We start from the raw sequence: 18587 nt of genomic DNA on the forward strand, positions 1-18587 counted from the left end.
ATTATCAAATTCTTTAATTATTATTTCTACAGAATGACAGGTACACTCTTAAAAATAAAAGTGCTTCACGATGCCATAGAAGAACCTTTTGGTCTAAATGGTTCCATAAAGAACCTTTAACATCTGAAGAACCTTTCTGTTTCACAAAAGGTTCTTTGTGGCAAAAAAAGGTTCTTCAGATTATAAAAAGGTAAGAAAGAGATGGTCTTTAAAGAACCTTTGACTGAATGGTTCTTTGTGGAACCAAAAATGGTTCTTCTATGGCATCGCTTGAAGAACCTTTTGAAGCACCTTTATTTTTAAGAGTGTATATTCAATTAGTTTAAAAAATGACTTTATCAACTGAAGATGTTTTGCTGCTCTGAGTTACTTTACATTTGATGGGAGGATGTAAACACTTGTTCAATTAATATCTTTACGGAATTTCTAAGAGCAGCAAGAATAAGGACACAGACTTTTTCACAGACTATGCAAAAATGTTAGCCAGTCATAACAGTGAAAGTTGAAGACTTAAATAAAAGGAGGCAGCAAAACTGAGCATTTTATTCATATAGTTAGAGACAGGGTGGAAAATGGTCATGCATTACTAAATTATGACTGTGAATATAAACAGACTTAAAGGAATATAATAAAACATGTCATGAACACTTTCAAACCTTCACAGGCATATTTTTATGCTGTCACTGTTGAAAAGACCAACATAGCTAGTGATATACATTTTGCATTTTAGATGCTGTTCTCAGCATATAATGCTGGTGTTTCTAGCAAGTTTCTTAATTAGGTTAACAACAACAAGACATCCTTGGTCAACCAACAATAACTGACAGACTATGCTGGATAACCAATTTCACAAACTTAAAAGTTAAAGATAAGTTTAACCACCAGCTGGACCAGCATTATCAAAAAATAAGATGGGAATGGAAATTATGCTGGCCTTTTCAGCAGCATTATCACATCAACCAGAAACCCAATTATGAAATGATTGCAGTTACCTGTAGGGTACACAGGGCGCAATTTGGCTAACTCCTCACTAGATAGCTCTGTCAGGGTGGTGATGAGTGTGTCCTGAATTGTATATAGTCCAGGCAAGTCATCAACTGTGTAGGTAAATCTGGGGACATAGGATGTCACTTGCAATTCCTGAGTGTCCACGTCTCTTGTTCCTATGCTAAGGGGGATGACTCCTGACTGTTTCAGTGCTGTTGCATATGGTCTTATATTGTCTGTTGCTTTTCCTCCTGAAACCACAACAACAAATTGTGGAACTCCCTCCTGTTTCCTTCCACCACGTCCAGAAGTCAGAACTTCACGACTAACAAAGTCAATGGCCCGTCCAAGGTTACGCTGTCTCCCCCCTCGCTGTCGGAGTTCCTTAATGCCATTTAGAACACCTTCTTTGGTCCTGTGTGAGTTGAGGTATATGTCTGCATATGGTGAATCTCCATACTGCACCACACCTACTCGGATCTTGTTCTCGCCAACATTGAGGGTCTCCACAACTCTGCGCACAAACTCCTGGATAATTGGGAACTCTCTACCAACACCTTCAGAGCCATCAATCACAAAGATGATGTCCTTCTTAGGTCCTTCGGACTCTGCTAAAACAAAAATAAAAAAGATCTGATTTAATATAAAATGCTGCTGGCTGGATGAGGGCCAGTCTGTAAAACACACCCAACAACAACAAGACATGAATATAATTACAAACAGTACAACCCTTTGTTCCTGATCGGTGAACATAACTAATTTCCACTTGATTCCACCACCTAAAGGTAAGACATTGTATCAGAAAGTTTTTTATCATCATTCTGTATTTTGTTTCCACCTGGAATTCCCAGATGTGCAAGATCATTTTCAAATGAATTTGATACACTGCAACCATGATACATTATAGCCATTTTATAAATCTATCTATCTATCTATCTATCTATCTATCTATCTATCTATCTATCTATCTATCTATCTATCTATCTATCTATCTATCTATCTATCTATCATCTATCTATCTATATATCTATCTTTTTTTTTTGAATGGGGGAAAAACAAGCAAATTAAAGTGCTTATTCACTTCCCCCACTCCTGATTTGCCTTAATTAATTCTTAAATACATTATAGACAAGTATTAGAAATTCTAGAAATAAAGAAAGAAAACATAAAAAATCTAAATCTAAATCTGAATCTGCAAAACACAGACTGAGGTACACACATTTAATATAAAATCTGATCTCTCAAAAAGCACTAAAAAATCAGTAACTGCATGGAAAAAATTACACAAACTACAAACCACTGTGAATATTAAAGGAAGAAAAGATATGAAAAAAGAAATACATGTAAAATTTGCTATACAACACCCACTGGTATGAGGATGTTTGATGTACTAAAAGAAGCACACTGTCATATGTTGTTCACTCACGTCATACATTTGCAGGGTAGTTGTCAAGGTGCTGCAAGGAAGCTATATAATGGTTCTTTGTGACTGAAGTAAAAGAACCATACCATTGTCTCTATGATATTATGGTCCATAGATACAGTGTTGGACCATCCACTAGTGAAAGAGTAGAAATTCTGGCTCATTTTGTTGAAGCAAAAAAGAACAGTATCTCCGTAACAAGCCACAGACTTTTAGGTAAAATTCAGGTTTTTAGCATGTTAAAGCATAAAATATGCAAAAATGTTTAAACACTTCTGGAGATACTTACCTTAGCAGACACCATAAAACTTAAAATGAACTATAGCAAAAATGTTTTGTAAATTTCTTACCTTTTACTGTAGTAGTGAGGTATGTGCACTCTAAAAGTACTGTGTTAATGTTAGTGAAAAGCTGCTGTTGGACACTGGGAAGGTCAGCAAAGTCACTCACTGAGAGTGCATAATTAGGCTCATTAGAGATCCTCTGGAGTTCCCTGCTGTCTGAGCTCCTTGTCCCTATCCCAAAGATAAGCACTCCCAGCTCCTTCAGGGATGAGGCCGGTGTGTCAACATTATCAAATGACCTTCCACCACTTAGCAGAATCAGTAACTGAGGCACACCTTCTGCACGTCTGCTTCCAGAGGAGGCAGTGAAGATATTGTCCCTCATGTACTGCAGAGCTGCCTCTGTGTTGAGGGGTCTCCCTCTTTTGTGCCTCAGACCCCTGACCATGTCAAGCATGTCCTCCTTGTCAAGCATGTTTTTTAAGATAGAAATTGGCCTCTGGATCTCTGCTGTACTGGACCACGGACACACGGTCTCTGTTCTCAGACACATTCAGTCTCTCCACCATCCTTTCAACACAGCCGCGTATCACAGGGAAAGCCATCTGCCATCTGAGCCATCCAGCAGGAACACTACATCCCTCCTTCGCTCAGCTACGGGTAACGAAATTGAACACAAAGTCACGTGAGCAATCGGCATTTGATACTGTCTGTAGGTGTATGCATGCTCTGGTCGACAACTACAAACGGGAAACAGCTCTCCCGTCCTTTAAGTTTATTTACAACCAATCCAATGGCCAAACTTTAGTCCCGTCTGCTATACTAACACCTCATTTTGGTGAGAGTAAAACTGCCTAAATTTAATGAAGACGAGGCTGTGAAATAAGGTCTAAATTTGAAGGATATATTGGTCAAAAGACAAAAACTTTACCTAAAACAAACCAAAGAGCGAACAAACAAGCTCTTTAAAACTTAACAGTGCCTAGAGTTCAAACCCTTGGCTTTTTAGCTTAATTTCCCACGGCTCTGCTTACACGCAATGCTCATGTAAACTGTTTCATGTCTACGGCACCCTTTGCAAAGAAGGGCTCAGTGTGCTGTTTTCTAGAGACGTGCGGGAATCTGTCTTACCCGGCCCAGTAGGTGTCATTGGCCTGACTTGTCCAAGCACGTTGTTCAAGGAGCTGATAAACTGCTGCTGGACACTGGGAAGGTCAGAGAATTCATTGATGGACTGTGCATATGTAGGATCATTAGCAATTCTCTGCACCTCTCTGCTCGAATTTATGGTGCAGATGCCAAAAATCAAGATCCCGCTCTCTTTCAGGTCGGAGACCGGTGTATCTATGTTATTGCTTGACCGCCCTCCACTGAGGATGATGAGAATCTGAGGGACACCCTCTTGCCTTCTACTCCCCGCAGAGGTGGTGAAGTCACTGTCCCTCACGTACTGGAGAGCTGCCCCTGTGTTAAGGGGTCTCCCTCCTCTATGCCTCAGACCTCTGACAGAGTTCAAGATCTCCCCCTTTGTTGCGTAGCTATTCGCTGCTGCCGGAGAAGGCAGTAAAGACATTGTCTCTTTTGATGTCTTCCTTTGTCGTGTACATGTTCAGATAGAAATGTACCTTTGTGTCATTGCTGTATTGGACAACAGAAACACGATCTCTGTTCTCAGCTATGCCCAATCTTTCCACAATTCTTTGAACAAACTCTATCATAAGCTGGGAACCCATTCCTATTTCCATCTGATCCATCCATTAGGAAGACAACATCTCTTCTCCATCTATCACTCTCAGCTATGAAAAAATACTGAAGAAATCGGGAAGCATGATACATTCTATTATCAATAAGAATGTAAAAAAAAAAAAAATTGAATATGTTGTTGTTCCTTAATAGAAATACAAATGCTTAATTTCTGTGTTGAAAATATATCATAATAGTCCAAATTTTATCTTAATGATCATAATACATTTCTGAATATTAAAAAGGTATTTTACTCACTACTGTCCGTAACTATTATTACAATTACCTATGATTTCCTTTTTGTTGTAACTTGGAATGGCTTTCATTGCTTCTAGTAGCTGTGTCTGGATTGTTGGTAATTCACTGACGTCAGCCAATGAAACAAGTTTATTTTTAGAAGAAATTGTATGTAATTCATAAGAGTCTGAGTACTTTCCTCCTATTCCATATATGAATACCCCACTTTTTTAAGAGCAGAGGCTGTTTCAGAAATGCTGTCCCTTGATTTTCTACTAGACAGCAGAATTAATATTTGAGGGATGCCGTCTTTGTGCCTGCTTCCTGAGGCACTTATAAAGATATTTTCCTTTACATATAGAAGGGCAGAGCTTGTGTTTAAGGGCCTTCCACATTTATGGCTCAGCACTTTTACTGCAGTCAATACATATTCCTTTCTTAAGAATGAATTTAAATAAAAAATAAACATTGCTGTATCGAATTACTGAGATTCTATCATTATTAATTCCCACATTGAGATTTGTGACAATATTGTACAGAAAATCACGTATTTCTGGAAATCCTCTTCTTCTACTGTCCGAACCATCCACAAGAAAAGCAATATCCCTTTTAAATCCTGAGCCTAGAATTGCAATAATTATAAGATTAGAGATGCACCTTTAAAGTTTTTATCTAATTAGAATTAGTTTGCTTAGTTTCATTAGTAACCATGTACAATGGCAGGAGACAAATACATAAAATGTTAAAAAGTAAATAAATGAAAACAGAATTTTACAATAAAATATTCTGTACCTTTACATTTAATTCATACTTCTATCAAGCAAAAAATAAAATAAATAGAAATGTTCAGCCTATAAGTCTCAGCATGTAAACTTAAAACTTATATACACTTCTATAAATGTTTCTAAAGTTTTACAATGTATTATTTTTTTATTCTTACCATCAACTTTTTGTCTCCCACCCATATGTTTTGTCAAGAGGCTTTGACGTACATTTTTTAAATCATGAAAATCAGAAACAGCAATGGCATACTCTGTCTGCGATGAAATGGCTTCCATTTCAATGGGATCTGTCAACCTTGACCCAATGGCATAAATGGTTACTCCCATACTCTTTAGTTCATTAGTTGGTCCACGAGGAGAATCTATTGATCTGCCACCAGCCACAAGCACAAGATTTTGACTAACACGGCCTATTTGCTGACTTCTAACACTAGGGGTAAAAATACTGTCTCTAACAAATTGTAGAGCCTGGCCAATATATTGTGGCCTTCCCCCTTTTGCTTTGAGGTTGCGTACAGCATCAGCCACCTCAGAAGTGGATGAGTATACACTGAGATTAAAGCTTATCGCTGCAGTATTACTGAACTGCACAACAGCAATTTGATATTTTTCTTGACCAACATAAAATGTCTCTGCCAAACTGGCCACAAATTCTCGTATAGCTGTGAATCTATCACTGGCATCATCCGATCCGTCAATAAGAAACACAATATTTCTTCCTGCATCCACAGTCTGTACAATAAATAAAAGAAAGAATATTTCCATGAAGGAAATACAAAAATATTTAAACAACAATTCTGTAGAAACACAGTATATACAGTGCCTAATCTGTCTGCATCTTCAAGCCTCTTCTTCATTTAACATAACAACATGTTCAACAAAGACATCAGTTATCAAAGTTCTTACCCCAAGGAGTTGGAAACTGCTCAGGAATTTCATCACCACTTGTCAAAACAGAGGCAACTCTTTGGACAATGCTGTTGATGGAGGTGAAGTCAGGAACAGGGAACGCATTTGCTGGTGTGGTGGACATTGTCAGTAACTCAAGTGTATCAGAGTTACTTGTGCCAATTGTAATGAATTTGATGTTGTTTTCTCTTAAATTCTGTGAAATGGTTCTGACATCATCACCAGATCTAGCACCACTAAATAAGTACAGAATCTGAGGTACTCCCTCATGACGTCTGCTCCCAGAGGACTGTGTAAATATATTTTCTTTAATAAACAGCAGAGCAACTCCAGTATTCAGTGGCCTTCCACTTTTGTGCATCATAGAACGTATGGAATTAAGTACCTCTTTTTTGGTTGAGTATGAGCTGAGATCAGAATTAGCTATGGGATCTCGACTGTACTGAACAACAGACACCCTATCAAGATCTTCCTCCACATTTAGACTATCAACTAACCTCTGGATAAAATTGCGAATTCCCTCAAATCCAATTTTAGAATAATCAGATCCATCAATAAGAAATGCAACATCCCTTTTGACAAATTCTGTAATAAAGAAATTAAATGAATAGATTAACTATAACAAAGTACTTTAAGAGTAGATCATGTGTTTAGACTAATCTAAAGCATTATTTATGCTATCAAGTGCTATAATACATGGGAGACTTCTGTCAGTGGCTGGTGTGCACACATACATTAAGAAATTAATGATTTTTTTCTTACCAGAGACCTGAGGTGTCATTGTTGGTAGCCATTGGTAAAATACCCTGTTTATTAATGCTAAAATATTCTCTTGAACATCAAGAATGCCCTCAAAATCAGATATGAAAAAGTAGTTGGGCTGATGGGATATTGTTTGTAACTCAAGTGCATCAGCATTTGTGGTACCAATACTAAACGATATGACACCAATGTCTTTCAAAGATTTGACTGGACCACGTATGTCATTGTTAGACCTTCCAGAGTTCAATAGAATTAGAACCTGTGGCACACCCTCTAAATGTCTACTCCCTGCAGCAGCAGTAAACAAGTTGTCCTTAACATATTGTAGGGCTGCCCCAGTATGACGCAGCCTTCCTCCTTTATGAATTAAACGTTTCACATTATTTATCATCTGATGATGAATATGTATTTAAAAGAAACTCAATGGCTGCATCATCACTGTCCTGGACCACTGAAACATTATCTTTATTTGGTGCCACATTCAGTTTCTGAACCAGGGTCTGAACAAAGTTTTGCATTCCTGAGAAACTTCCCTTTGTTTCATCAGTGCCATCGATTAAAACACAACATCTCTCTTTCCAGCATCTATTGCAATAAGCATAAATATATAGTTATGTCACTAGCCAATTACACCTTTAAATCAACCACATTCCAAAAAAATTAAAAAAAATCATCCTTACCTGTTGTAGTTGTTGTAAGACTCCTGGGCTGCCAAGGAACTCTTTTGACATATGATACAAGTTTCTGTTCAATGGTTTGAAGGTCATCAAACTGAGGAACAGTAAGGGTATGACCAGGAGTATATGAAATTGCCTGAAGTTGAATAACATCTGCATTTTGATTGCCAATAGTGAATGTTACAATTTGATCCATTTTCAGAGCAGCAGCTGGAGCTCTAACATCATCCTGAGACCTTCCTCCAGTCACAAGCACAAGCACCTGAAGAACTTCTTCTAGGATTCTGCTCCCAGAAGAGGCAATGAACATGTTCTTTTTGGTATAGTCAAGTGTTGAGGGGAGTTCCTCCCTGGTGTTTCAGATTCTCAATTTAATTGAGAATGGCTTGCTTTGTGGCATGTGTGTTGAGGTAAAAATTGACCTGTGGCTCTCTGCTGTACTGAACTACAGACACTCGGTCTCTGCTTGGCCCAATGTTGAGTTTGTCAACCACTCTTTGAACAAACTGTCACATTTGTTTAAATTAATCCCTGGTGTCATCAGACCTATCCAGAATAAAGACAATGTCTCTTTGAGCTGCATCCAATTCAACTGGGATGAAAATTAAATGGCTTTAGTAAAGCGGGCTCTTATAAAAGTGTAAGACAAAACATCAACACACTAAATACATCAAGCACATTACTGCATGTAGTGATATTTTCATAGTATTAACAATAAAATTTAATCCTGAACAAACAATTTACAGACAAATTTGCAATCCATATACATTTGGCTATATTTGTGTTTTTAAGAATATGCCGGCAATATTTGAAACAAAGAAAAATGTCCATTATGAAATTATATCAGTGTATTTTCATTCTCAGTTGACTAAGTGAGATCAATTAAGCAATCAGAATAGAAAAAGGGACGAACAAGGATTTGAAATACCATCAATGATTGAGAAATCATTGGCTCAAACAAAAGCTTAAACTGAAGGGGAATCTCCACAAGTAGTAAGACTCTTCCATGGTTAGAGAACCAGTGGAAAACCATGGAAGTTCTCTGATGGACAAAGCAAAAGACGAGCAGAACAGGTAAATATTTAGTGGCAAAGGCCATTATTTCCCATTCTTTATTATATGTTAAGAAAGCTAAATCTATCAATAAATGGTCTCATGGTTAAAGCAAGCAGTTTAGTGAAGAAAGTAGATTTTGATGAAGGTTCATATCTAAACTTTTAAATGCCCAAAATCAAAAGAAAAAGTTTGAATCTGAGGAAAATGCCAAGTGTCGTTATTCTTACCAATGACAGTAGGGGGTTCTATTCCCATTTTGGATTTGATAAAGGAGAGGATATCAGGCTGTATGTGTAAAAGTTCACCAAAGGCTGAAATATTAAAAAGAAATCTAGCTAAAAATGCTATGCTTTGGAGCTCTGCCTCTACAGCATTCTTTATTCCAATGGCAATGGACAGAACTCCACTATTTTTGAGATCTTCAGCAGGACTAGCCACATCATCACTGGACCCTCCACCAGTCATAACAATCAACAGCTAAGGTACTCCTAGCTGATGTCTACTTCCAGAAGCAGCAGTGAAAACATGGTCCCTGACATACTGTAGTGCTGCCCCAGTATTTAGGTTTCTTCCACCTTTTGCTGTAAGGCCATTAATAGCATAAATTACAGCTTTCTTACTACTGTACGTATTAAGTAGGAAATAAGTAAAAGCATCTTCGCTGTACTGTATTACAGCAACTCGAACAATGTCCTGGTCAATGTCAAGATCCTCTGCCATTCTCCGAATAAACTCACAGATGGCAAGAAGTAAATTTTTGGAGTCATCGGAGCCATCAAGGAGAAAAACTATATCCCGTTTGTTAATTCCTGTAGCAGGCAAGTTACCAAGAAAAGAAAAGGATGTGAAAAGTGTTGAATAAGAAAAAGCTCTTGCAAGTGAAATAAAGTTCAAAAACATGGAATGAACATCTTTATGTGCAAAAGATGTAAACTAAAGTGCATGTCCTCCCATCAATCTCAGCTGAGCGATGGCAGAGAGCACATCCTGTTTGGTGTTGTGACTGTTCAGATAAAACTCTGTACGCTGCCTTTCAGCAAACTGCATTAGTCCAATGCGCACTCGCTCAGGTCGAACATCTAGTCTGTTCACTACTTCGGTAATGAAGTCCAGTACAGGTTGCAGGTTATTTCCAACATAGCTAGATCCATCCACCAAGAAGACAATGTCTCTGACAACTCTTTGGGTGTGGACTGTAGTAACATCCACAATTGGGCCTAGAAGATTTTACATAAAATGACCCACCAGTGCACATTTTGTATGTCTCATCTGACACACTCTGTGCAGTTCATGGAGCTTTAACCTGATGGGCTGATGAACTGAATCAGGTGTTTTAAATAAGGGAGACACACAAAATGTGCATAGTGGTGGTCCACGTCCGAGATGAGTACAGTTATTATTTCCCACGCTTCAGTTTCGCTATGGAATCCCCCATATACGGTAATTACATACCTTCTGTGAAATCGGTTTGAATTACAATGGTGCGCTGGGCGACCCCATTAATGTATGGCAGTATCTGGTCACCCATGCTTGCCACTGTTCTGACATCAGGAGCAGACAGAACAAAGCTTTTGTCTGTAGCAATAGCTTCCAGTTGGGCAGTAGCAGAAACACCTACAGCAATGCCAAAGGTGTACACACTGGCCTGCTTTAGGGCCCTCTCGCCCTGACTGACATCATCGGTGGACTCCCCAGCACTGATCAACACCAGCACCTGGGGCACCCCTTCCTCTGCCCTGCTTCCTGCATCTTGGCCCAAGAGACTGTCTGCCACCTTCTCCAAAGCGGCCCCCAGATTTGCCTCATAATCACCAGGGTACTTAAGCCAGGTACACCAGGGTACTTTGGAGTGTTAAGCTCTTGGTGCATAAAGAAGATCTGTAAAGTTGCAAAGACTAAAGTCTCAAATCCAAAGAGATATTCTTTATAAAAGTTAAGAGTCAACTACGCCTACCTAAAATGTCTCGTTCTAACATGCCCCCACATGTCTACGTCACGATGTGGGAAGATTTGCATAACGCCGCCCAAATGTTCACGCAAAGAAAGAAGTTCACGCCACCCAAATGTTCACGCTTTTATTCTCACTGTGGTATTGTTGTTGCCGCCGCCATGTCGTGAAGGCGCTGTGTGTTTCCTTGTGAAAGTGAAACTACTTTGTTTGGCCCTCCAAAAGAGGACGATATCGCTTCGTCATGCCTGGAGCTGATCTGTGCTGGTCGCTGAGGAAATACATCAACTTTGCGCTGTGGATCAATGGATCGGCTTTCACCATGGACGAAGCAGAGTCCAGCCCGGGGTCGTCACATGTGGTTGCCGCACGCCTGCCGGACGCTCCTTCGTCGAATCCGCCAGCCGCGCCGTTCTCAAGCCCGCCTGCCTCTGCTCTCTCAAGCCGGCCTCCGCTCACTCTAGACCGCCGGCCTCCACTCACTCTAGCCCGCCGTGTGTGATGCTGTGTGTTTCGTTGTGAAAGCGAAACTACTTTGTTTGGCCTTCCAAAAGAGGACACGACTAGAAATCAGTGGTTAAGTTGTATTTACAACATTGTTCCAGAACAGTTTAACCCAAATATTCAGATGTGTCCAGCGCATTTTATGGAGGACTATTTCCTGATCCTGGGAGAGTAGACTACAATGCCGGCTGTTCTGACGCACAGACTGTCAGTACATTTTTTATATTTAAAGAATTTTCCACTGACGATTCAAACGCGAGTTTTGAGCAGTGTAGAGTAGCACTTGTTGTTTATCATTTCTCCGATCACAAATGCAGACATGGTTTTATGTTTACGTGGCGCAATGCAATGCAATGCGTAAAAAGACCGTATAAGTCATTATAATCCGTAATTATGTGCCCACTGGATGCAAAAAATGCCTAGTTTATAATGGGTTTTAATGTTTATGTCTCGTCGCTCCGGCCGGACAGGGCATCACAGTATGGTAAGGGGCGTAACATTTCCGTCACACTCTTGAGGTATTCGACCAATCACAACACACAGGATAGCTGGCCAATCAGAGCACACCTCGCTTTTCAGACCGATGAGCTTTGTAAAAATCGACGCATTTCAGAAAGGCAGGGCATAGAGGAGAAATAATAATGTACAGTATGAGGAAAATAATGTGTTTTTGAACCTTAAACCGCATAAACACATTTCATTACACCAAATACACAAAATAATGTTCTTTTTAGCAGCATCATATGACCCCTTTAAGAAAAAATTATTTTCAGTTTCACCCATCCTTGAACATCAAACCATATATGGGTTGATATATTTCTATAACATTTCTATAACATTTAACATTAAGACATTTAGCAGATGCTCTTACCCACGGCGACTTAAAAATGCATAGACTATACAAATTCTGAAAACTTAAACACAAATAATTGTTTAATGATTGCTGAGTTTGGAACTTCAGTTTTCGGAATTTCTTCAGATTCTTTTTAGATACTCTTTAATGTTAAAACTATTTTTGGCTTTATTAAAGGAAGGTCATCAAATTGATCAATATAATGTGTGAATTGAGACCGAAATTATACAGTTTTCAGCTCATTTGAATCTGCATTTTCCACGCCAATGCTCACTGTCACTATTTCAAGATATTTAAGGGCCATGGCAGGCCCTATTATTTCATCACTAAATGGTCTGCTACTCAACAATATTAGTATTTGAAAAATTCCATAAAGTTGTCTACTCCCAGATGAAGAAGTGAAAACCTGGTGCCTCACAAACTGGAGGGCTGCACCAGTGTTAGCTGCTTGTCTACCTTTGTGTTTCAGGACCTTTATGTCATTTAGAAGCTCCGCCTTTGTTGAGTAAGTTTTAAGATAGAAGTCAACCACTGGATTGTCACTGTACTGAACCACAGATATTTTGCTCTCCTTCACATTAAGTTTCTCAACAACTCTTTGAAAAAAATCACAAACTTCACTAAATCCACTTTTAGTACCATCAGACAGATGTTCACAAGTCTTTAACTTGGAGTCCGAGTCAAGTCTGAAGTCTTTGCCGCTGGAGTCTGAGTCAAGTCTCGAGTCTTTGGTCACAAGTCCGAGTCGAGTCTGAAGTCATTTAACGGCTCGCTAAAAAAATCCCATTCAGAATCCTCATGTATTGAAATCTTCCTATTTACGAAGCTACTGTATATTATAGGCTATAGACAAAATATATGATCTATGATCTGCTTTTTTTTTTTTTAAGAGGTGTTAAGATTCAGCCTGTTACTTATATGTTTTAAGCCATTACCATGTTCAAACAGTTTTTCTGTAATCAAATTCTATAATAAGAGTCCTATCTACCATGACACATAAGGAAACATGTGACACAGATATTACAAAACCATACAAATAAATTATTTATTTTTGATATAAGTCAGGGGTATTCAATTAAAGTTCCAAATGGCCCGGCCTCTATATTTTCTTCCAAGCAGAGTTCTGGACAACAAAATAAATTACACGTATTGTATTTTTACATTTAGATACATGCCAGGCCATGTGACAAAAAAAATTCTGTTCAGGCTTTTCCTCCTGAAATCTATACTATTTTAATATTTTACTTAAAAGCATTATCTACTAAAAATATCTACAATAATTAAAACGTTCTCATCTTGAGCAGAAAAAAAGATAACCAGCAGTTTCAAAGTTTAAGTTCTATCCTAGCCATCTAACAACAATTTCCCAATTATAATTACATGATTCTTTTGAAATGTTCTTAGCCTACAGATTAATAATGCTAAATGTAGATCAGAAACGTCTTGCCACATCTGGTTTGAACAGGTTATGGATAAATAGATAGTAAGAAAACGAACTATATCTGCAGCATTGTTTTTATGCTGTGTTTTAGTGAAAGTAATCTATAATTTTGCTGCTCTCCGTGTTTCTGTTGTTGTTAAAATAACCGCGTCATCCGCGCCGGCACGCGTCCGGAGAGAGCGAGAGAAAGCGCACGAAGCTGAAAGGGCTTGAATAAAGCGCGTTTGGCTTTGGATAAAAATACTAGAGTAGCCTATAGCGCTGAAAGATATCTACCACAAACGACCCTGAGGGCTTTGACGCCTGGTCACTTAAAATATTGCTGCTGTTACGGCTAACAGTCCGGATGGATGCCGGGGTGCCGATGCGGTCCGCCTTTTGGATATCAGTTATATAAGGTTTAAGACTCGAGTTGCTTTTAAAATATTCACGAGTCCTTTTCCTGGAGTCGAGTCAAGTCTGGAGTCATTTCAGGTCGAGTCTGAGTTAAGCCTGAAGTCTATAAAAATGCGACTCGAGTCCGAGTCACTAACTCGAGTGCCCATCTAACCATCCAAGAGGAACACAACATATTTTGCTACATCTTCGGCATCAGCTAAGACATAGTACACCAATGAGAAATATTTAGAAACAAAGAATAACACAGTACCCAAAAAATAAACCACTAACACACACTGCTGCTTTTGCAAGCATACAGAAGACCACAGCAACAAACTTACCTGTGTCTAGAATGAACTTCAGTTCTTGATCTGGAAGTTTCACATAGTTCTTGAGCCTTTCCTGAACAGTACTGAGCTGGCTGAATTCCTTCACATTGAAAGCAAATGATGGATTGTGAGAGATGGCCTCAATCTGTTTAGGGTCTGCATTTTTCACTCCAACACCAAAAGGAACAACTCCCTCAGTCTTTAGGGCAACTGCAGGTTCTCTGACACTGTCTCTAGATCTTCCCCCCGTCAAAACGATCAAAAATTGGGGAATATTTTTACCGGCTCGACCACCATTTGCTGGTGACAAAATGGTGTTTTTCATGAAAGTCAAGGCAGCTCCAGTATTTAAACTTCTGCCACCTGCCAGAGTGAGTCCACTTACAGCTCTCAGCACCTCATCTTTGGTTCGGTAAGTGTTCAAGTAGAAGTTAGGACTTGGTCTCTCACTATGCTGGACCACAGAAACTCGTACTTTATCAAAGCCTATATCTAGAGGCTCAATGACTTTGGAAATGAAGTCACGGATATAGGGAAAGTCACTTCTCACATCATCAGAGCCATCAATCAAGAATGCAACATCCCTTTCTCCACCAGAGGGACCTGGTTTTTCAGTCATTGTGAAAGATTTTTAAAAAAGAGAGAATGTGAATTAAATACAAAAAAATGCTTAAATATCTGCAACATGAATGTTAGATTGTACATTTCTGAATGGAAAAGCAATGTAGGTGATAAAAAAAATAAAGTGGTGCAAAAAATTATTTATGTTGACTAATATGATGTATTCTTGAACTTTATACTGATACTCATCACCTCAATTAATGTATTTATTTATTTTCATGAAAAGGTGCTTCAGCTCACCTACTGGAGTATTAGTCTCCCCAACAACAGTGACCAGTGGTGTCATAATTTCATCAACAACACTTGACAAGTCAGCTAAATTTCTTCTGTAGTATGCCAAATTTTCAACAAAAGCAACAGTTTTCAAGAAATGATCTTCCACTTGGCCAGCTCCAACAGCAAAAGTCAAAACACCCTCTAAAGCTACACGGTCTGCAATCCTCTTGACCTCATCTTGAGATGGTCCTCCTGTTATTAAAACCAGGACCTGCTGGATCCCCTCTCTCCCACGAGATCCAGCTGCAGGCTGGAAGTGGTTGGTTAGGGCATATTGTAGGGCTGCACCAGTGTTCAGTGTACGTCCTCCCATCAATCTCAGCTGAGCGATGGCAGAGAGCACATCCTTTTTGGTGTTGTGACTGTTCAGATAAAACTCTGTACGCTGCCTTTCAGCAAACTGCATTAGTCCAATGCGCACTCGCTCAGGTCGAACATCTAGTCTGTTCACCACTTCGGTAATGAAGTCCAGTACAGGTTGCAGGTTATTTCCAACATAGCTAGATCCATCCACCAAGAAGACAATGTCTCTAACAACTCTTTGGGTGTGGACTGTAGTAACATCCACAATTGGGCCTAGAAGATTTTACATAACCACAATTTTAGATATCTAAGTATCGTTTAAATGACGTTCAAGAATTTCCATTTGTGCAATAAGACAGTGTCAATGGGCAAAAATGCATAAGAAAAGATATATGGTTTTGTGAAGTATTTTATTTATATTTATCTTATGAATTTAAATATCTATCTGTATACATAACTAATACTTATGAACAATACAATCTGCTTTTTTATAAACAAAATGAGCATGTTTGAACTCTAAATATTACCTGTTTCAGTTGGAGTCTCTGTTACAATACCAGACAATGTAGAGAGAGGGGAGATGATTTCTCCGGGGTTGCGCAGCAACATCCTGAAGTCCTTTAGCATGAAAACAACACTGTCATCAAAAGCTATTTGCTTGAGCTCAGCTTCATTGGCAGCCCTGGAGCCTGCAGCCAAAGTCAGAACACCCATTTGACGAAGGGCATCAGCCGGTTGTTGGACACTGTCTTTGGATTTTTTACTGGTTAGGAGCAACACAAGCTGTGGCACTTGATCTTGAATGCGGCTCCCACTCTCAGCTGTGAGCATGTTGGTCCTCACAAAATCCAAGGCAGCACCAATGTTGACTTCAACTGAAGGTTTGGGTTTTATTTTTGCGAGAGCAGAGCTTAGTGATTCCTTTGAACTGAATGAGTTGAGGTTGATCTCCATCCTTGGGGTGGTGGAAAACACGGCCACTCCGACCTGCACCTGATCAGGACCAATTGGCATGGTGTCAATAAACCTTTTGATGAATTCTCGCACTGCATTGATTGCGATGGTACCCATGCTACTGTCAATGAGGAAAATTATATCTCTCTTCCCAACAGCCAAAGCTAAAAGGGGGGGAGAAAGAAGAATTCTGCTTAGTCCTTCTGCAAATTCTAACCAAAATCAGGCAACCTATGAAACAGTTAGCTCTCATCATTTATCTAAAATGAATGATACCAGGCCATGTGACAAAAAAAAAAATTCTGTTCAGGCTTTTCCTCCTGAAATCTATACTATTTTAATATTTTACTTAAAAGCATTATCTACTAAAAATATCTACAACAATTAAAACGTTCTCATCTTGAGCAGAAAAGAAAGATAACCAGCAGTTTCAAAGTTTAAGTTCTATCCTAGCCATCTAACAACAATTTCCCAATTATAATTACATGATTCTTTTGAAATGTTCTTAGCCTACAGATTAATAATGCTAAATGTAGATCAGAAACGTCTTGCCACATCTGGTTTGAACAGGTTATGGATAAATAGATAGTAAGAAAACGAACTATATCTGCAGCATTGTTTTTATGCTGTGTTTTAGTGAAAGTAATCTATAATTTTGCTGCTCTCCGTGTTTCTGTTGTTGTTAAAATAACCACGTCACTCGCTCAGGTCGAACATCTAGTCTGTTCACCATTTCGGTAATGAAGTCCAGTACAGGTTGCAGGTTATTTACAACATAGCTAGATCCATCCACCAAGAAGACAACGTCTCGGACAACTCTTTGGGTGTGCACTGTAGTAACATCCACAATTGGGCCTAGAAGATTTTACATAACCACAATTTTAGATATCTAAGTATCGTTTAAATGACGTTCAAGAATTTCCATTTGTGCAATAAGACAGTGTCAATCTGCAAAAATGCATAAGAAAAGATACATGGTTTTGTGAAGTATTTTATTTATATTTATCTTATGAATTTAAATATCTATCTGTATACATAACTAATACTTATGAACAATACAATCTGCTTTTTTATAAACTAAATGAGCATGTTTGAACTCTAAATATTACCTGTTTCAGTTGGAGTCTCTGTTACAATACCAGACAATGTAGAGAGAGGGGAGATAATTTCTCTGGGGTTGCGCAGCAACATCCTGAAGTCCTTTAGCATGAAAACAACACTGTCATCAAAAGCTATTTGCTTGAGCTCAGTTTCATCGGCAGCCCTGGAGCCTGCAGCCAAAGTCAGAACACCCATTTGACGAAGGGCATCAGCCGGTTGTTGGACACTGTCTTTGGATTTTTTACTGGTTAGGAGCAACACAAGCTGTGGCACTTGATCTTGAATGCGGCTCCCACTCTCAGCTGTGAGCATGTTGGTCCTCACAAAATCCAAGGCAGCACCAATGTTGACTTCAACTGAATGTTTGGGTTTTATTTTTGCGAGGGCAGAGCTTAGTGATTCCTTTGAACTGAATGAGTTGAGGTTGATCTCCATCCTTGGGGTGGTGGAAAACACGGCCACTCCGACCTGCACCTGATCAGGACCAATTGGCATGGTGTCAATAAACCTTTTGATGAATTCTCGCACTGCATTGATTACGATGGTACCCATGCTACTGTCAATGAGGAAAATTATATCTCTCTTCCCAACAGCCAAAGCTAAAAGGGGGGGAGAAAGAAGAATTCTGCTTAGTCCTTCTGCAAATTCTAACCAAAATCAGGCAACCTATGAAACAGTTAGCTCTCATCATTTATCTAAAATGAATGATACCAGGCCATGTGACAAAAAAAAAAATTCTGTTCAGGCTTTTCCTCCTGAAATCTATACTATTTTAATATTTTACTTAAAAGCATTATCTACTAAAAATATCTACAACAATTAAAACGTTCTCATCTTGAGCAGAAAAGAAAGATAACCAGCAGTTTCAAAGTCGAACTTCTATCCTAGCCATCTAACAACAATTTCCCAATTATAATTACATGATTCTTTTGAAATGTTCTTAGCCTACAGATTAATAATGCTAAATGTAGATCAGAAACGTCTTGCCACATCTGGTTTGAACAGGTTATGGATAAATA

General features: G+C 38.9%; 1 protein-coding gene across 1 annotated transcript in view; it reads right to left on the reverse strand.

The window, feature by feature from the left end:
* LOC107555070 (collagen alpha-3(VI) chain) overlaps nucleotides 1-18587 on the reverse strand; it is a 49231-nt gene that overhangs the window by 15771 nt on the left and 14873 nt on the right. The window contains exons 4-8 of the mRNA XM_016237768.1: nucleotides 17577-17738; nucleotides 16041-16631; nucleotides 15175-15786; nucleotides 14326-14931; nucleotides 993-1598 (exon numbers count right to left, since the gene is read on the reverse strand). Coding sequence (XP_016093254.1) covers nucleotides 993-1598; nucleotides 14326-14931; nucleotides 15175-15786; nucleotides 16041-16631; nucleotides 17577-17738 — 2577 coding nt within the window. The remainder of the gene's footprint in view (nucleotides 1-992; nucleotides 1599-14325; nucleotides 14932-15174; nucleotides 15787-16040; nucleotides 16632-17576; nucleotides 17739-18587) is intronic.

Source organism: Sinocyclocheilus grahami, unplaced genomic scaffold (genome assembly GCF_001515645.1).
Source record: "Sinocyclocheilus grahami isolate Dianchi unplaced genomic scaffold, SAMN03320097.WGS_v1.1 scaffold523.1, whole genome shotgun sequence".
Classification (NCBI taxonomy): domain Eukaryota; kingdom Metazoa; phylum Chordata; class Actinopteri; order Cypriniformes; family Cyprinidae; genus Sinocyclocheilus; species Sinocyclocheilus grahami.